Below are 21529 nucleotides of genomic sequence, written 5' to 3'. Positions count from 1 at the left end.
CACTGATTTATTTAATAGTAAAAAGCAAATAAAAATATAAAGAAATTCTAATTCTCATTAGTTACCAATTATAATAAAATTTTACTGATACGTTATTACCATGTTTTTAAAAAACACACATCTAGTATTTTAAGAGACACAAAATCTGTATAACAGCTACCAAAAAAATTTTAGTTTTGTAATTTTTACTTAACTCTGTTTCTTAACTACTATAATCTTATAGCTATATGAACTGAATTTATGCAACTATTAAAAAATAATAAAACACTCCTATTGTAATGACTAAAAAGTAATTATCAACAAAACTACATTGACCTTAAAATACATAACTTACTTTTATATCTAAATTGAACAACTTTGTGAATTTCTATATCAATTATTTCATTTTAAAATAATGATTTTTCTACATACATAAACTACTGCATATTAAGAATGAATAAATACAGAGCTTTCAAAAGAAAATCCTCATTAAAATTTTAGGTGATTATATAATTAAAAGATTTTCAGAGCAGTTATCTTTAGATTTATCAAGTAGTCATTCTTTCAATTAGTAAATAATTGCATTTATTATCAAAAACTACTTTCACAAAAGGTCATTTGAAAGTCCAGACTAATTTTTTATAATTTTTTATAATTATAAATACCCTTATCAGAAAAAAATATATAAAAAAAACAAATAATTCTTATTAAATTTATGAATACCCTGCTTAGCAAAGACTGCCAAGGAAAAAGATGAACTCTGAGTAAGTGACAGACAAAAAGCAAAACTTCATTTTTGCTAACAATGACATATTTTTTCCTTTTCAGTTCTGACATTTTGATAATATTATTGAGGTTAGGAATTTAGGAGTGTTTTCATCAGCGAATAAATATTCTTAAATAAATTAACTCACTACACTAAAAATCCATAATTGATGATAAAAAAAAAAATTAACATGGTATTTTGGCTATAATTTACATGAGAACATACCTATGACTAAAATTTGAAGATCTTTCCGGATATAATGATATTTTCAAATACTGTTTTCAGATCCTATAATTTCAAAAGTAATCTGCACTTACAACTAGATTAACATTTACTTGACCATGTACAGATATGCAAATGCAAAACAACAAATATAGCATAATGATCTAGAAACACTAGTTAGAAACACAAAAATCAAAACATATGCTGTATCTATGCTATTCAAAAACCTCTGAAAAAAGCCAATTAACTTCTGATGTAATCCTTCTTACCTCAATTTGTTCTAAAGTATCTTGCAGCTTTGAATTCAGTTCACTATTAAATAAAACAGAGAGTTAGATGTGGGTACCTTTAAAAAAAAAAAAAAAAAAAAAAAAAGACAAACTAAGGCTAAACACATGTTAACTGAATAAAGAATCAGTAAGTTCACAGATCAACAGTATGAGCAGAAAGTTGTGCTACTGGTTCTATAACAAGACCAAAAAAAAAGAAAGAAAGAAAAGAAAAAGATTATGGATAAACTAGAGGCCCAGTGCACGAAATATGTGCATGGGTAGGGACTCTAGTGGCTTCCAGCTGCCAGGTGGGATCTCCTTTCACATCCACCTTGGCCTGGCGCTGCCCACTCACTTGCTCCATCATCCCAACACTGTCCCACTTTGGTCAGGGCCATTGGGGCCAGCAGTGCCTCCACTGCTGCCCGCTACCAGCGCCACGTCGCCGACACCCGCCGTGTTCCACGCCACCCCCTGGTGGTCAGCACACATCTAACTCCCAGTTGGTTGAACACCCGCCCATGGGGACAATGTGCATATTTGCCTTTTATTATATAAGAGTCATTACTAACAGCAACAGGATTATATAGGTAAAAAATACTAAAGAATCTATAGATAAAATTAAAAATTTAGGAATTAAAAGTTGATAAAGTTAATACCAAGTTTAAAGATTAAAAGTATAAGTAAAAAGTATAATTTTTAAAATAAAATTAATCTTATATAATAAAAGCCTAATATGCACATTGTCCCCTTAATGTGCAGGAGTTCGACTGCTCACTATGATGCACAATAACCATCAGGGGCAGCATGAAACAAGGTGGACGTCAGCCACGCAGCGCTGGCAGTGGGCAGCAATGAAGGCACTGCCAGCCCCAATGGGCCCCAATAAGAGCAGGACTGTGGCGGGATGGTGGAGGTGAGTGGGTGGTGCCAGGCTAAGGCAGGTGCAAGCGTGGGCCCAACAGCCCTGTTGATCACCCTGCAGATGGCGACCAGGCTGCCGCCCAGTTCCCAGGCACTGAGGGAGTCAGGTAGGGGGGCTGACCCTGATCAATTGCCCTGAAGATAACGACCAGCAGCAGATAAGCCCTGAGCACCCTATCTGAGCTGGGCCCCAGGCTGGGAAGGGGAACTGAGGGTGCATGGCAGGGACCAACCTCCTGCAGCACCCTGGCAGAGGGCTACAACCTCTCGCCAGCTACTTGGGGGTGGGGGTGACACAACGGTGGTGCAGTGAAAATGAGGGGTATCTGCTGAGCTCACTTTCATTCCCCCTGCTACCCTCCCCCAGGATGCTAGGGCTCACGTGCAGAGGAAGCCCCCATGCTCAGGTGCTGGGCGCCTGCAAAGGAGCCCGCCCCACACCCATGCGGCCTCTGCCAGGTGAGCAGGGCTGCAGCTGCTGGGACCATAGGAGCCAGTCAGGCGCCCTGTGGGTTCACAAAGGAGCCAGTCTGCGAGGCTGGTCAGGAGAGAGCACGCTGCTCTCCCGGCTTCCATGAGGTGCCACTGAGGGGCTCAGAGGCCTACACTGCCTCCCAACCCATCTCCGCATGGGGACTCAGGCACATGACTCAGGCAGAGAGGGATGTGTGCAGAAGTCCGGGGCCCAGGTACTACTCAGGGCCCAGAGGTCATCTGGGACCTGCCCTTCCACACCAGATGCTCGCACTTCAATCACAGGCCAGGCCTAGAGACTGCACCCATGCACAAATTTCATGCACTGTGCCTCTAGTTTTTATATATTAAAGGTAAGGAATCTACCTAATAAAAGAGTAACATGCTAATCAACTGTACCTTCACGATGCCCACCAGCTAATCAGGAGTGAGTATGCAAATTAACCCACCAAAGATGGTGGGTTAATTTGCATACACAGGTGCGGAGCATAGGGTGGGACACTTGCATCGTCACCATGGCAACAATGCAGGCATTCTGCACCACCCCAGCCGCTCCGCATCATCCCAGCCACTCCGGGCCGTGTGGGAAGGCAGAAAGGTGGCTTTGGGCTAGAAGGAAAGGCAGCTCCGACCAGAACGAAGGTGGTGCCGGCAGCCAGGAGAATGAAGGCCCATTCTTGCACAAATCTTCATTTGTGCATCGGGCCACTAGTAAGACAATAAAAAATTTTTAATTCCATTTCAGTAAAGCAAATACCTAAAATAAAAGAGACTTGCCCAGCTGACGTGCCTTGGTGGTTGAGCATCAACCTATGAACCAGAAGTTATGGTTCAATTCCCAGTCAGGGCACATGCTGGGTTTCAGGCTGAACCCCCAGTGTGGGGCATGCAGAAGGCAGCTGATCAATGATTTTCTCTCATTATTGATGTTTCTATCTCTCTCACCCTCTCCTTTCCTCTCTGAAGTCAATAAAAAATATTTTTTTAAAAGAAGACTTAACTATATGAAGGTATATGGAAAAGACTAAAACCTTTAATACAGTTACCAGTTCTCACAAAATGATTTCCTAGAATAAGTGAATTTTTACTCAAAGTCCAGCAGTGTTTAGTTTTGTTTTTACTTTACTGAATCTGACAAACTGCTTCTAATATTTATGTGGAAACTGAAAAATCTATAAATAGTCAAGAATATCTTGAAAGTAATGCTGGTGACATACTAAAACTTATAAAGTTACAGCAATAAGACAGTGTCAATCTAAGTATACATAAATAAATAAACAGAACAGAATACAAATAAAGGACAAAATGCTTGAACAAATACTTGGCCAAGGAGATTCCAATTGGCCAATAAATGTTAACAGCCAGTCCAATTAGGGATTCAGAAAATGCAAATTAAAACTACAATAAGGCACCTTAATAAGCTAAGAGATTTATTAAGAATGGCTAAGATATTTTCAAAAAATTAGACATTACTTCGACAACTCTTGGCAAAATGCAGAGCAAATAAAGCACCAATTCTGTACTGACGGAAGGGGAAAGTGACACCGCTTTGGAAAACTGTATTACTAACTGAAACTCAACAGGCACTCTATATCCCATGAATCCTAGATATGTGTCTAACAGAAATGGATACACAATTGTTGAGCATCATTTGTAATAGGAAAACGCTCGGTTTCTAGGAGGTAATTACACAACTATGTTCACTTTGTAAAAATTAATTAAGTTATACACTTGGGATATTTGACAGAATCTCATTTTGTTCCCTTTAATTCTCCTTAGGTTAAAAACAAACAAAAGAGAGAGAACTACCATTATTTGAATTATAATATCTCATTATTAAAAAAGATATTTGATACCTAACAAAATAAATACAATCACAGAGAAAACATTTCAATAAAAAGATTAAGAGATAAGTAAAATAGTATGAACAAGTAAAAGATGTACGTTGATACAACAAAATTATACAAGGTTTTTTACAACTGTTATCTGATTATAAATTTGATTCCCAAAGTCCAGCAACAAAAGCAAATAGGGCCCCAGTATACAATCAGTGTCTGTAATATCAAAACAAACTCAAGGTGGGGAGTGAGTACAGAAAGACAAAAATCCCTTTTTCTGGCAGTAAGTTCTGAGAGAAAGTTTTGTGTCTTGATAAGGAGACAATAACCTTTACTCTTAAGGCACAAGGATTTATGCCTGAAAAATAGCCACACCACAGATATTAATAGGTTAAGGGAATTCTTGTAGACAGAACTGAAATTTTCCTTAAAAATATGATTATGGGACAATTTCTGTGATAACTCCCAAAAAGAATAAATGAATGAAGATAAAAATGAGTGTTAAAGGCACCAAAGTAACACCCCTAACGGACAGTTATGATAGTGCCTTAGAATAACAAAGAATTCCTTTCCCACCCCCTAAAAAATCAGCATCTTGTCCCATGTTCACAGCACAGTGTGTGTTATAGGGAGGAGTATCTGTGACTATCTCTCTAAGCATCGACTGTGGCTTATTGCCCAGTGACCTCCCACGACTAACTAAACTCACACGTGACTCAAAGCAGATAAAAAAAATATCTGCTGAGTCAAATCTGCAATTCAAACAAAAGGGCAAAATTTTATTATCATGCCATTAGCCCCTACTTTCTACCTCAATAAAGAAAACTATAGAGATGGGTAAAAAAAGGAAAATGGTTTAGAAGAAAAAGAACAACACTGTGTCTTTAGGTGCCCTAACAAGAGGAAAAAAAGAGAGAAGCAGAGCTAAAACAAGTTCTACTCCTCTATCACATGGGGCTCAAAAGTCCACCTCAGGCTGAGAAAGACACAGGTTGGAGAAGCTAGAATACCTGGAATAGTAAGTAGGTCACAACCTGCAAACATATTCTTTTATGGAATTATTTTGAGCTTGAAGAAAAAAGAAATATACCTAAATTTACTAATACTACGTGAGAATAATAATTTCTTTAGCTTCTAAGTTGAAAAAAATGGGCTTTAGTGTTTATAAAGTTATTATAAACCTAGATGTGTTTGTTGCTTCTATTATTTATATTTGCAATAATTCTATATACTAGGTATTAAGAGTTCATACAAGCCCTGGCCAGGTAGGTCAGTTGGTTAGAGCTTCATCTCAAAATGCCAAGGTTGCAGGATCGGTTCCCAGTCAGGGGACATATAAGAATCAACCAATGAGCCGGGACCGGTTTGGCTCAATGGATAGAGCGTCAGCTTGGGGACTGAAGGGTCCCGGGTTCGATTCCGGTCAAGGGCATGTACCTTGGTTGCGGGCATATCCCCAGTAGGGGGTGTGCAAGAGGCAGCTGATCGATGACTCTCTCTCATCAATGTTTCTAACTCTCTATCTCTCTCCCTTCCTCTCTGTATAAAATCAATAAAATATATTTAAAAAAAAAAAAAGAAAAAAAGAATCAATCAATGAATGCATAAATAAGTGGAACAATAAATCTCTCTCTCTGTCTGTCTCTCTCTCTCTCCTTCCCTCCCTCTGTCTCTATCTTCCCACCCTCCCACCCCTTCCTCTCTTTAAAATCGAAAAATAAATAAAATTTTTAAGGGTTAATACAGACATGGTAATGAAAATAATATGAACAAGATTTTAAATATATAAAATATATAAACATTTTGGTTTTATTAAAAATGCTTTCAAAAGTGACAACCCCAGTTTGACAATAATTTACTACTAATTATAAATACATATATAAAAATTATGTGACTAAGGAGTGGACATCTTAACTGTACAGCCTTTAGAGAAGCCTTTCACCAGACTTTGAAACATAAATTCAAGTCATTTAAGTCAATTAATCAAAGTATGTTAAAAGGATCTATTCAGAAACATTTGGGTAAATAAAAGCTACATTATTGTAAAAAAAAATTAGTAGTTCTAAGATGGAAGGCTAAAAGCTATTAAAGGCTATTTACAACCTTAATGGAATGAATCAAACAATTTTGGGGGCATTTTTACCATCACTGCAGAAAATATTAGAAATAACATGTCCATAAATAACTAATTTTGTTCCTGTGTACTGCTGATCTAGGACACACACTTGCAAAAATAAGTCCTAAAAAGATTGCACATAAATCCAAATTTTGTACAAATCTGACCATACAAGAAGACAAGATGGTATGAAGGTAATTAGCTTCTTAATGATCTTTCCTCACTATGCTATTAATGAGGCATGTGATTTAAGTCTAGTCTCTATTAATATCTCTGAGCCTCAGTTTCCTGTACAAAAGTGGGCTAGTTCTAAAGATTGTTACATCTCTTACGTTTCCAGATTCTATTATATTGTGAACACCCAGTTTTCACATCTTTGAATATGATTAGATAAGGTGTTAAAACTGTTAGAGTAAAATTTATACTTATGAGATTATAGTATATGTCCATGGCCCATGGAAATTCCAGTCTCTTTAGATCAGATTTATTCCAGCAATTTGAATCTGTTCATGGCTGGCAGAGAATTTATCAATAGAACTCAAGAGAAATTTTGATTTAAACACTTTGAAGCCAGACTAACAACCCTGGGGTACAATGAAGTGTCCAACTGATCCTCCAAACCATAAACAGAAATAACTCCTATGATCACTTTGAATCTAGCCAGCAGATCTCTGTCCTGGCTCTGTTCAGAGGGGTTTGGGATGGGAATGGGGGCATGAGGACAAATATGTGATACCTTAATCAATAAAAAAATTAAAAAAAAAAAAGAAAAAGAAAAAAAAGAAAGCCCTGACTAAGCCAGAATGCAATCATTCACCACAGCGTTGTTGCCAAAACCGGTTTGGCTCAATGGATAGAGCATCGGCTTGGGGACTGAAAGGTCCCGGGTTCGATTCCGGTCAAGGGCATGTACCTTGGTTGCAGGCATATCCCCAGTAGGGGATGTGCAAGAGGCAGCTGATCGATGACTCTCTCTTATTGATGTTTCTAACTCTCTATCTCTCTCCCTTCCTCTCTGTACAAAATCAATAAAATATATATTAAAAAAAAAAAAAAAAAAGCAGCTCAACGTTGTTAGTAAAGATATCAAGAATATCAAAACATCTCCAAACTTGAATTATAATTCTAAAGCAGAGATCAGGCCAAGGATCCAAATCTAGTCAACAGTCTATGTTTCTAAATAAAGTTTTATTGGAGCACAGCCACATGAATTTGTTACATATTAACTATGGCTGCCTTCCTGCTACAAGGGCAGGGCTGAATAGTTGTAACCAAACCTAAATTATTATTATACATCCTTTAAAGACAAAATTTGCCAAACCAGTGCTAGAGTTCACTGGAAGACTTTTTGGTTGGTCAACTGATCAAAGTTAAAACAGAAATATGTCCATGTGAATACCATATACCTGAATTTACTTGTACATTGTCATTTTAACTAAAACTGTACTTAAATGTACTTCACTCAGTCTTTTCATTTGATTTGAGTTTTAACTTCTTAAGTCTCATATAAGCCAAATCACAAATAAATTGTGTGTAATTTCAAGCTTCAGTTTTTCTAAGATGAAATAGAAATTTAGAGGCAAATGAAAAACAATCCGAATGCCAACTCATGTTTAGTTATTTTATATCCCCCAATTTTTATATGATGTCTCATCTTCAATAAATTAAAAGAGAAATTTATTTTTAACTCTATGGTTTGTTTATCCAATGCATTCAACTTAACTTTCAAACAATATGCTTTGTTTTTCCATTGCACTCAACTGCTTCATTTCATTAGTTTACTTACTTAACATAAGTAACAGTAACAAACACAACTGGCAGAAACAGGTCTAGGAAAATAATACAATTAATTACTAAAGCAGAATAATAAAAACTGGCTTACTAGCCATGAGCTTCCCACTGTATATAATAGCTACATATTATTAGGTAGCACAGTGCAGTAATGGTTAAAAGCAACAAGCTCTGCATTCTAACAGACCTACGTTTAAATCCTGGCTCTGCCACTTATTTTACAAAGCATAAATTCCTCATCTATAAAACAGAGATAATAACAACAACTCTGGAGGAATATTTTATCAATACTATTAAATATAAAAAGTAAGGAAATGACTAGTACAGAGCTTGACACATAGTAAAGGCCAAAACAGCTTCCAATAGTATTATCATAACCATCATCGTAATTCAACTTGTAAAAGCTAAAAAATAAAGCCCTAGTGAGGAAGCCTTAATAAAATCTAATTTAGAATGACCGTACAGTCAGTGCTGCCTTAGCTAATGATGCCTCGCTTCCACTGCCGCTCCGATAAATGTCAATATTTTCCATTCCTGCAGGGGTATAAGAAGTGAGCCATTCACAGCATGAGCATCTCTGATGCTCTTTGTTTGTGTACTCTGTGCTCTTAACTGGAATATTATCCCTCAGTCCAGCCTTTTAACTGCCTGTTATTTTAAACTCCTAGAGAACAAATAAATTGCAAAAGCTCTTGGCATAACAAGTAACAGCACCTCACGCAGATAAACATTAAATAAAACTTCATGCTTGTCTCATTATCTAGGAGTAAAGAGTCTGACATAGATGACTTCTCTAGGCGACCGGTGAAATTTAGAACATCAAGTAAAAAGAGAAAAATTCTAGCAATATCTAAAGGAAAGAGACCCTTTATGATGAAACGAGGAGAATAGCATATGATGCTATCCTACAAAATGGGAGGCTAGAAAATAACTGAGCAATGCCTTCTATTTTTTTACAAAAAAATAATTTTTCTATCAATCATGTGTGTGAACAAAATTAAGATCATTTCAAAATCTAAAAATGTACCTCCCATGTATCCCATTTAAAAATAACAAAACAATTCTTTGAGGTAACTAACAAAATAAGACAAAACAATATGAAAAATTATAAAAAATGTAAACAACTATTTACAATCATAAACCAGAAAAAAAAAAGATATCTTAATGTATTATCTTATAATTAAAACTATTAGGAAAATTCATCAGCTGTAACATTAATTAATAGGCTGTGGTTTACCCCAGGGAATAGGAAAGGAATAGAGAGGAAAATCCTTTACCTTTTCCTTTTGTTTAAAACAGTATGCTTTGCCATGCGATTTACTTAACATTATTTTTTTTAATGGTACAGCATGGGGGAAGGAGGCAGAGTAAAACAAGTTAAAATAAAAAGGAGTGCAGGCAGTGTCAGAATAGCATGGTATCAATAATTTGGCCCAAGCAGAGAGGGCAGGTACATATTGCTAAAAAGGAATCAAGGGCAACAGGAAAAGAATAGTCCCGAGTACTGCTGTATTTGTACGTAAAAGCTGTGTTCATTATTCTATAATTTAAAGAAGTATCACAACGTATAATTTTCATTCAACTGCCAAGATTATAATAATGGGGGAAGGAGAGGGTTATTGTAATGATTCTGAGAATTAAGTACAGGCATTCCTTTATACCTATGGGGGTTTGGTTCAGGACTTCTGCAGACAAAACACCTGTGGATGCTCAAATCTCTTATGTAAAACTAGAGGCCCATTACATAAAATTTGTTCACTGGTTATGGGAGGGGGGGCGCCCCTCAACCCAGCCTGGGCCCACTCGTAGTCCAGGAGCCCTCAGGGGATATCTGGCTGACGGCTTAGGCCCCTCGGTAAATCATCCTTAGTGCTGCCACTGGACTCAGCAGTCATGAGCCTGGCTCAGAGCTTCTGGCTGAGTGGTGTTCCCCCTGTGGGAGTGCACTGACCAGCAGGGGGCAGCTCCTGTGTTGAGCGTCTCCCCCTGATGGTCAGTGAGCATCACAGTGACCAGCTGTTCGCCATTCAGTTGATTTGCATAGTATCCTTTTCTATATAGGATGGTGTAATATATAGTTGCAGATCACATATAGGCTATAGCAGGGGTATGACTACACATCACTAAATTTGGGTGAATTCAGCATAGTACTCAGTGTGTAGCAAATTCAAATTTTGCTTTTTGGGACTTTCTAGGTGTTTTTTTTTCTTTCTAATATTTTTGATCCATGGTTGGTTGAATCCACAGATGCAGAACCCAAAGATATGGTGGGCTGACTGTACATCTGTCTCTGTTAAAGAACAATACTCAACAAAGGATTTCTGATGGTACGCAAACTTTTCAGTGCATAATCCATAATAAGCTCAGGTTCACTCAACGAGTTTCTTCAAATGAAATTAAAAGTAATAAAGAAGTTCTGACTTTTAAGAATAACTGTTCTTGAAACTAATTTGGATAAAATTTTTTAAAAAGTAATTATATGCTTCATTTAGATGTACTTAAACATAAACATACTCTATTCTTATTCCTAGCAAATACCAACTATATGTCCTCCTATCAATCAACTAAAAAAAAAAAAGTCATATAAAAATGATCCCTGTCAGTTATAAAAGTGAAAAAACTGGTGTCACAGTATCTTAATTAAATATGCTGAAACAAAAAATAAATATGCTGAAACACAGCACATTTCAAGGAAGATACAAGGTACTAAATAAGGACCTGTTTTCTTTCATTTTTCAACCAATAGATTACATAATTATTTCTTGGTATTTCATGTTTTTACTATATAGTCATATAACCTGAGACTCACAAGGTATACAATCAATGGTTCTTTGTAAAGAAACAAATATGTGAGTTTGTTTTTCCTCCTTTCCAAATCATGTAATCTACTCCTAAGACTACCAGGTCCCTTCCTTCTACCAATAATTTTATTTCCAATAAAGGATCAATGTGACTAGGAAAGAAAGGAGGAATATAAAATCTACCAAGAAAAATTAGGAAGTAGACAAGCAGGTTCACTATACATATGAACTTGCCAACAATGTATTTTTTTTAAAAAATCATACCAAAATTCAAAAATGCTCTAAATCATAGTTTTCTTAAAGGACATTTCTAAAGGAAATGTATTTTATAATTCTCTAGTCATCCACAGAGATGAAAATAAATATAAATGTTAACGAAAATGAAAGTGTAAATTCAGCTGGAAATTAATTACTAGTCCCATGATTACCAGAGTGTCAAATGATCTTTTACTCTGATTCACTCAGGTCTAAGCAAAGACGAAATCTTTGCTTTTGCTAAATTCCACAGCTCCAGGTAAATTAAAGGAATAAACTGTTGATGAATCATGTCTGAAAAGACCAAGAAGAGATTCAATATTGTATTCAGAAGACCAGGGGAAAAAAGTGCAAAAGGAAATAAATGTGTACAATAAAAAAGGTGCATCTTATTAATAAAGGCAAAAAGAAAAATTGTAATAAAATACCTCCCATTTTCATGGACTCAACTTGATGGCATATCAAATTATTCTACCTGTATACCCCATGTCATATATCTACAAGAAGTGAACAAACTTCTCATGTTCTCCCAACTAGGATTAAAAGGGTGAAATAAGAGGCGAAGGGAAAAGGGGACTGGGTTAGGCAGGATGAATGGTAGCCAGCAAAGGCAACCATGCTGGTATGTGGGGGAGAGACTGCTTGGTGGAGGGGCTGTCATCTCCACCAAACAACTCCAACCAGCACCCCTGCTTACTGAGTCACCCTGACGTTGTCACTAATTCACCAAGTTAAAAACACACTCAACCAGTTTTCCCAGGAAACCCATTACAATAAATTCCTTGGCCATCAATGTATTTTTGTGCCTGTATTTTTTTTTTTTTACCTATTTTCAGAGAACATGACAAACTATTCTTTTTACTTGGATGACTCACATATGTAAACATAACACATTTCTTATATATTGTATTATCTAAAATAAAACAATTGTTAATTTAAATCATCATTACAGATCTTTTCAGTTTCAAAACTTGACCAGGTCAGATAGCTGTCATCACACCTCCTCCACATATCACTATTTACATTAATTAAAAAGTACTTAGAAGCTACTTCATGCTAACTCTAAAAAGCACAAATGAGAATTTATTTCAAAAACATTTTATATAACTAACTCTGGTCCAATAAGACATTTACGTTAGCACAGCTAAAATAAAATTTCTATTTGTTGGGGAAAATAAAGTGTCAACTCCTGTCACCTACTCCCTCAATTTCCTTCCACCAAATTTCCATACTCATTCATTCCTATTACAATCCCTGCAGTCTTAATATATTATGTACTCTATTTTATTTTCAACCTGTCATTATTTCCCATCCATTTTCAATTATTCAGGTTTCTCCCTTTCAATTGCACATCTCTCCTCTTTGTAAAGTTTCCTCATTCTATACTTAAACATCAACCAAATCTGTCCCCAACAAGGTCAATTCTGACTTATTTGTTGCTATAAAGCCAGTCCTCACTTTGCTTAACATCTCTGCAACAAACTTCGTCATGACGCCTAAAATCTCATATCCACAACCCCTCAGATCTTGTTTAGCTCAACTCCTGTATTCCCTTCAGGTCTTCCTTCATCTTGACCCCCTAAGGAAAGTGAGATCCCAATACTTCCACTGTGTGTTCAGCTTCCTTCTCCCGAAGGCCCCATCCCACTTGTGCCTTCTTCAGTTCAAGTCCTTCTTTATAGATTATGTTCTCGAGAAATAATACTGTTTACATTATGTAATCAATTCCAAAGCAGAGCACCTGGCTTTTTTTTATAATAAACAATAAATATATAACTGCCTAAATTATGTTCACTTGCTCATAAATAAGCTGTGCTCACTCTAACGAATTTATCACCACATAATGAACTTAATTTGTGCTATTCTTTTCCAGGACCCAGAAGGCCTTTTAAAATTTTTCAAATGAATAAAACCAAAATATCACAGTACTACCCAATTATGTATTTCCTAATCCAATAAAAGTGTGTTGTTTCAAAATGCATGATCCTAATGAAAAAAATACCATAAATATTTAAAGAGCATCTCTATGAGAGAAATATCTAGTCCTTTACCCTACACTCAGCAGAGACCTATGATGTCAGAGTATATTTAAGAAAATTTCAATTCAAAGGTATATTAGTGTTTTGGTCTACCGTAATCTTTTTATTTTTAAAATACTCGCAATCAACATCATTCTCACTGAGTATCTGCCAGAATTTCTATACAGGAGAAACATATAAATTTAATTTGAAACTGGATTTGCTTAGCAAGAACAATATTTTAGTTAGTGTTATTTTTATTTGTGATGGTTTTAGAGCCATGGTGGGAATTACACCTGGGGATTAGAGCCTCCCAACGTACTGGCATCAGTAATACAAAAACTTCTTTTTAAGCCAACCAAATATCCATTAATAAAGTTCAAACTAGTAGCAAAGGATGTAGCAGCCATTTCTATATTGTACATTTTATAAATAACTAAACAAAATGTGTAACACATTAGTCACTTAAATATTACAAGCATGACTATGATAAAAAGTTCCACAAAAATTATGAAATCAGGATGAGCCAAACATTAGAACCATCTAGATCTGAAACACAAACTACAATAACACTCTCACTATTTATAAGCTGGGCAAAGTTAAGGAGGACGAATTCCCAAGTGATGCCATGGGGATTGAAGAGTTAAATGAATCCTTCTCTACTTCTCTATAAAAATGAAATCAATGAGATTAAAAATAATATGAGTGTCTGTGAGGTGAAAAGAAAGGGTATCTGATCTTGCAGACCTTCATATTTATTATTTGTAATTTGATTGTACTACCCACTTATGAACAAGAATGCTAAAAGAACAGAGCACTTGGTATTTATTTTTAATGTTTATTAATATTGTTTAGAACACAATTCCTACATTAAAAACAGGCAACAGAGTCAGCTTTAAAATTTCTGTACCACCTTACCTTATACAACTGTAATGTTTAAAAGTGCTGGCAGCTTTCTGACATTCCAGGCACAACTGAATAGCTCCTGGGTAGTCTTCCTCCTTAAGATAACAACAGAAGTCATTAGACTGGAGACATTTTTCTTAAAGCCCCTGAAGAAAAGAAATCTGCTCGTCCTCTACCCGAAAGTTACAGAACCAGAGAAGTTTAATTTCTTTTATGTAAGGATTAGAATACCAATAACAGACAATAAAATAGAGAGGCAAGTAGGTCCAGACCTCCTAGTAAAGCATTTGAAATGTAGGCATAGAAAAAAATATTCTATTTCCTCAAATATACAGTCACTGCCCTCTATGGCCATGAAATGTGGATAAAAACTATACAGGATTACAAGCTGCTTCACAGGGAAAGTGCTCTTTAACTATCAACATTCCTCGTTCAGTAATGTTTACATAGAATGTTCCAAAAACAATTATGCACTCTACCTTTAATCAACATTCAACAGTTCTACCACAGCACTCAACAGTTCTACCACCAAGAAATCAATAAATATTTTTTAAAACAAACAAATTTGGAAAAAATAAAATAAAATATTCATTAATTGCTTCAGAATATTTTTATCACCTAAACATTAATTTAATGTCAAAAGAATTTTTCATATGGGTGTCTCAAACCCTAGTTTAATCATAACAGTTTAGGAGTGATATAGTGATTACACAGAAAACCCTTAAAATTTTTCTTTCCTTTAGGCCATATCTAAGTTCAACAATGCAATTCAAACCACTGGGGATGCTGAGATAAAGTTCCTACCCTAAGGAGCTTCAGTGGCAATAGGGAAGCACACACAGAAGATTAGGCTTTTGTGAACCTTATAACAGAAGTAGACTGAGAATGCTAAGAAACCATCAAAGAGAAAACACATAGCTCACTCAGAAAACCAATTAACATGAGAGAGCAAACATAACTAATATGTGAAATATATCCTAAATTACCACTATACGTTAGAGGAAAAATACAATTTTATTATTATTTGAGTGCAAATACAATCAAAAGATGCTGATGTTCACATTCCCATGTTGCTACAAACTAAATATTTCTCCAAATAAATTTTCTAAATGAAGCACATTATGTCAATAGAAAAATGCTCTAGAGCGAGTACCTTTGCATGTCTAAAAGGGCTCTTTATACCATCTACCAATTTGAGAAAAATGCTCCTCTGAATTTTTTCACTATAATTTTTCTATTTAATATTATCAAGATGGCCAAATTTCTAAGCCTTATTAACTTACCTCTAGCATTTCACTCAAGCGCACATCTGTTCTTTGCTGGAAGGAAAAAAAAAAAAAAAAATCAAAGGTAAAACCTGTCTCAACCATAAAATTAAGTTTTAATTTTTAAAAAGTAACCTGTATATACCAATGTTTTTATAGTCCTCAGAGATTTCAGAAGTCCAATCAGCAACTGATGTTTCCTTTGATTTGCAAGGAGGCCTAAACTTGCTTGAGTAAAACCTTCTTTTGCAATATTCAAGTGTCTGTAAAAGAGAACAATAAATAGTTAAATTTTTCTAGCATAAAAAAAAAATATTATCCACACAAAACAATAGGTAACTAATAAGGCAGTATCTTTGATTACTCTTAAAACTAGGCATTAGGACTACTATCACAAATTTATGGGACAAATTTATTCAATGGCTCAATCTAAGCCAGCATTACTCAAAGTGTGGTGGGTGTACTAGTGCCAATCCTCAAATTGTCACTGGCCCATCAGAAGAAAAGTACAAAGAAACTGAAAATAAGCATTTAAAAACATTTAGGGAGAAAGTTGACATAATAATTTTATGTTTCATGAATAAATAAATAAATAATTGGGACTGTATTTTGTATGTCTTTGGTTTGTTTGTTTCCCCCCATTTCCTTAGTACTTTGATTTTATTGCATTTTATAAAAAGAACATCCTGTAACAAGTTAGAAATTAAAAAAAACAAAACTGGTCCTTCACTATAGTTTGAGAAGCACTAATCTAAGCAATATAAAAACAGTAAAGTTTTTAAGCTATAATCAGGTGTAAAGACATACCTTCTTAGCATAATTTTTGGATTATAATATATAAAGTTACTAAGTGGTATTCTAGAAATTATAGTAACAATAAAAAAAATCAACTATCAATGATAGTTTCATAGTTTTCCTTGAAATGTGTTCCAGTTTAAAGAAGAAAATATCATCAACTGCAATACCTCCTCCCATTTGTGCAGATAACAGCAGCTAACTGAAGACCTGTCTGTAATGAGGTAACTCTTTCAAGTTCCTATGGAAAGATTAAGTACAGGTTATTATTTGAGGCATTTTACTTTTCTTTCCCATTCATATGGTATTCTAACAAAACCTTTAGTGGGTTTCTAAGAAAAGCCTGCTTGGAAAACAAAAAAGCAAAAAAATTACCTGAACCTGAAAACTGTTGGTATATATTTCAACAAAATTATTTAAAATGACAATCTTCAATTGATTTTCACAACAACATATGACAAAATATTTAGTTAGTATTGCTTATAAGGAAATTTAGACCCAACCTGCTTAATACAGCCATAAATAAAAACTAATATAGCCACTTAAATGTTTCTACCCAACAGAATTTCACAAGGTAATCAAGAATATGACAAATATGATTTCTGTTTGCTAAGATGCTTTGACAATGAATGCTTTCTTCTGAACACTAGTAGATATTTCAATGGATTATGAAATCTCTGGTTTTTCTTCTGAAAAGACAGATTCTGCTGCACAATTCCAATTTTATCATGTTTTAAAGAGAAATTGTTATATTGCCATTGAGCATTCATTATTAATAATCTACATGCTACAAAGAATATAAAAGCAATTTTCACTGGCTATTCTATAGATTGGAAAACCTAAGATATGACTTTAGAATCATTTATAAAAAACTCTTTCATTTCTTCAGTTTGGCAAATACCCCCAAATGAGAACACACACACACACACACAAACACACACACACAGTAAATATGTTGCTACAAAACTATAGACAAAAGAATAAAATAAAATACTTTAACGGTTTCAGGACTAAATCACTCACTTTTTAAATTTCATTACTGAAAATAACAAATATTATTTTACCTTTACATAAGCAGGCTGCTTCTCAAGGATTAAATCTGCTACTTTTCTAGATACCTATAAGAATATACCATCAAAGGAAGTAAGAAGAAAAAAAAAAACACTCATGCTTACTATTACATTTTATATTTTTTAAATTGCCAAGAATATTCTACAGGTCTTCCCTACAAATTTTACAGTATGCTATGACCACACATATCTCTCTGGCTATAAAATTAATAAAAAGAGATACAGCACTGAGCACAGAACTCAACAAATGTTCCTTATAACTTGTTGGGTATCATTACCTGATTTGACTAACATACACAAAAGTTTAATCATCTTTAAGAGTTCAGCATTTGCATTAAAAGATGAACTTCTTAAGATAAATAAGCTTTTAATCAACTGAACTTATGAAGACAATATTTGGGAAACAGGCATGTCTTTGCACCCTGCAGATCCTTTTGTACCACATAAGAAGACAAACGGTATTTTGGTCCATTCTGAAGAATTGAGAACATGTGTTTTTTGGGATACTATGGAGATATTTCAGGTTTTCTGAGCTAATTCCATGAATAATGTTAACCTATACAAGTTAATTATAATGATTTTAAACATGAGGCTCTTGTTTCACAATTTCAGGGGCCTCAGTCAGATTACACTATGTCAGTGGTCGGCAAATGGCTGTTCGTCAGCCACATGGGGCTTTTGGGCCCCTTGAGTGTGGCTCTACCACAAAATACCACGTTTTTAGCAAAGGCCAGCTTAGGAGTACCCTAATTAAGTTAATAACAATGTGCCTACCTGTATAGTTTAATTTTTAAAAATTTGGCTCTCAAAAGAAATTTCAATTGTACTGTGACTAATGAATTTGCCGACCACCGCACTATGTGATACCAAATCTAGCACAAAGCAGGGCACACTGAAGTTATTTAGTGAATGTTTGCTCAGGAAACACAATGGATTTCCCTCCCCCAGGCCAACTGAGAACGAAACATCACTCCCACACACACTTGCTTATAAATGGCATCAATCTTTTCATGCTTTCTTAATCTGCTTTGAATTCGTACATATATGTATAGATGTGTATAGATATGAATTTGTATAGATGTACCCAGATAAAAACCCACCTAATTTTACCAAATTGGGTTTATTTAAAAAAAATAATAATAATAATAATAATAAATAAATAAAAGACAATGTAGCCCTGGCTGGGATGGCGCAGTTAGTTGAGTGTCCTCCCATGCACCAAGAGGTCACCATTTTGATCAGGATTTATGTCTGGGTTGTGGACTCAATCCCTAGCAGGGGGTGTGCAAGAGGCAGCCAATCAACATTTCAATGTCACATCAATGTTTCTCTTTCTCTCTCTCTCTCTCTCTCTCTCTCTCTCTCTCTCTCTCTCTCTCTCTCTCTCTGCCTGCCTTCCTCTCTGTCTGAAATCAATAAAAACATATTTTTAAAAAATAAGCAATGTAGTTGGTTATTCTGCAGAGTGCTAGCAATGTACTAAGTGATTTCCCTACATTATCTCAATTAGCACTCATGTCAATCTATAGAAATGGGTTACATGTTTCCTCATTTTCCAGATGAGTAATCTTAAACATAGTAGTAACTACATATAGACTGAATTTTATAAAAGTGGCTCAGCCTAACGTGAGGAAATATAGAATTATAGAATTTCATGGCATTAAAGAAAATGCTGGTCTAGCCGAAGCCGGTTTGGCTCAATGGTAGAGCATCGGTCTGCGGACTGAAAGGTCCCAGGTTCGATTCTGGTCAAGGACATGTACATTGGTTGCGGGCACATCCCCGGTAGGGGGTGTGCAAGAGGCAGCTGGTCGATGTTTCTCTCTCATCAACGTTTCTAGCTCTCTATCTCTCTCCTTTCCTCTCTGTAAAATATCAATAAAATATATATTTTTTTAAAAATGCTGGTCTAACCCATCACTTCACAGATAATTCAAAAGAGATTTATTTACCAAAGCTAAGTGACAACAATACAGGTTTTCTGAATCCTACATCTGTATTCTCTTTGGACCTATTTTAACAAGAAATGGGAACCTTTATTCTGAGATAAAAACAAACAAACAAAAACTCCTTACAAAACTGTGGGTAGTTTTGCATGACAAGGAGCCTAAAGGTAATCTGGAAAAAAAAAGAAAAAAAAAGAGTTCAAAATCCTTTCATCACATTTAGGATTCCAGAGAAAAAACTTCCAGTTCTGAATATGCATTATATTTTAATATAAATGTATCAGTTGAGAAAAAGTCATGTTAAGTACGATTTGTTTAGTACCTTACTATATTAGTTAAACCATAGCACCTGAAAACATTACACCTTTTTGCTGTGTTTCATTCACAGTTCTGTCACAAAGAAATGTGTTTTTTTTTTACTCACTGCAGCTTGTTGTTGTTTCAATTTGTCTCTGTACTCTTCTAATTCTTGCAAATTGAGAACAGGAGGGAGCTTCTAAAAAACAAATCCATTAGAGAAACGTAAAATAAATTGTTTAGTTTGGTGTCATTTACCTGTATATCTCTAACTTATCAACTGTGCATATAAAAGTGTCACAACTCAATCATGTCTATTCCTCCTGACTCACCTACGTGCCCTCGTAGACTTCTGACACAAAAGCTTACGCATCTTGGTCACCCTACCCTCGGTACTCCTTGCCCAGCCCACCATCTCCACTGCAGCAGCCTCCCACTTCCAGGAAATCCCACTACCATTGGGAACCCTGACTCCTGTGCTAGGAGACACTGCTTTCATGCATGATCTGTGACAGGAGAATTCCCTCCTCTACCAGCACAGGTATATTCCTACTTCTCTGTGACAGAATTCAAAGCATATTCCCCCCTGAAGTGCCATGAGTAGGAACTAAGCACCTCAGTGTGACAGTGACAGCTGTTGGAAGTACATGCTAGATTACACACTGTCTTTCGAAGGATAGCATGGGAAACTATCAAAAGTATGCCACTGTGTAGGTGCGAAACTCCAGCTTAGACTCCAGTCTCAGTCAACTGATGAATGAGGCCTCAGAATGAGACGGGAAATGCCTTTATATATAACTGCATGTAAAGTATGTATATGCACATTGAGTTTGGTTTTGTCTAAAAACAAATTTTACTATTCTGGCTTTAAGTTCTTATAAATTTAAAATGCCAATATTGTAAACATTATGGCATAGGGATATTTATCATGACTACACAATTATATCCTAAAGCTTTTCTAAACATATTTAACATAAAATAAAATAGAGGCAGCATATTAACATATTGTATGTTAACGGTTAAAAAACAAAAGTACAGAAATGTTTCCTGGACCAATATTCTACTTCTGCACTTAATTTTAGATTTTTAAAAATAGTTTCGCCTTGAAACAATGAAGACAGTTCACTGAATCACAATATGGTCATTACAGACCAATTGTGATGTCAAAAAATATAACATACCTAAAAAGCATTCAAATCTCACAAATGCAATCATTGGAAAAAAGGGGGGGGGGGGGCTTTAAACAGGTTTTAATGAATTTTTTTTTTACCTCCAGCTCATATTTTACAATATCAAATGAGTCTGTAGAAAAATATATTTGTTCAATACTATTGATTAGTTCTTGTTCAGCTTGAGGATCACTAGGCTGTTCTCGAAGTTCTCGGAATTCCTCCTTTAAGGAAAAAAAAATCACAATTACAGTACTTGTAGCTGTTATAGTTCTATCTACACAGATATAAATAATCATCTTTCTTAATAATCACAAATCCAGGGAACCATTCTGACAAAGGAGACAAACTGACAGAAAACAGGAAAGTTCATAAAAATAGCCAAACACTAAAAACTATTCATCTATTGAAGAAAAAACAGCTAGTTTTATTATTCAGATTTGATTTTCTATTCCTTGTGTGCCAACTAGTAGTTGGGAGAACTTACAATAGATGTTTAATGAAAGGAAAAAACAACCATCTAGTATCTGTCATACATACATACCACATGCAGACACATTTTCATCATTTTGCAACATTCTAAAATCTGCCTCACACAGATAAACAGGGAACAACATCTCAGTGA

The 21529-nt window shown here is 35.2% G+C and overlaps 1 protein-coding gene across 2 annotated transcripts in view; it reads right to left on the bottom strand.

Moving 5' to 3' along the window:
• VPS50 (VPS50 subunit of EARP/GARPII complex) overlaps positions 1-21529 on the bottom strand; it is a 117168-nt gene that overhangs the window by 72945 nt on the left and 22694 nt on the right. For both annotated transcript variants that reach the window (XR_014796170.1, XM_084897078.1), the window contains exons 3-10: positions 21006-21128; positions 19863-19934; positions 17487-17540; positions 16593-16663; positions 15773-15890; positions 15646-15681; positions 14375-14457; positions 1237-1279 (exon numbers count right to left, since the gene is read on the bottom strand). Coding sequence is in view for 1 of the 2 variants with exons in the window: in XM_084897078.1 (XP_084753204.1) it covers positions 1237-1279; positions 14375-14457; positions 15646-15681; positions 15773-15890; positions 16593-16663; positions 17487-17540; positions 19863-19934; positions 21006-21128 (600 nt within the window). In the remaining variant the exon portion in view is untranslated. The remainder of the gene's footprint in view (positions 1-1236; positions 1280-14374; positions 14458-15645; positions 15682-15772; positions 15891-16592; positions 16664-17486; positions 17541-19862; positions 19935-21005; positions 21129-21529) is intronic.

This window comes from Pipistrellus hanaki (assembly GCF_964339955.1).
Source record: "Pipistrellus hanaki genome assembly, chromosome: 10".
Classification (NCBI taxonomy): Eukaryota; Metazoa; Chordata; class Mammalia; order Chiroptera; family Vespertilionidae; genus Pipistrellus; species Pipistrellus hanaki.
The sequence above is the reverse complement of the archived record's forward strand: the minus strand, read 5'-3'. Positions and strand labels throughout refer to the sequence as shown.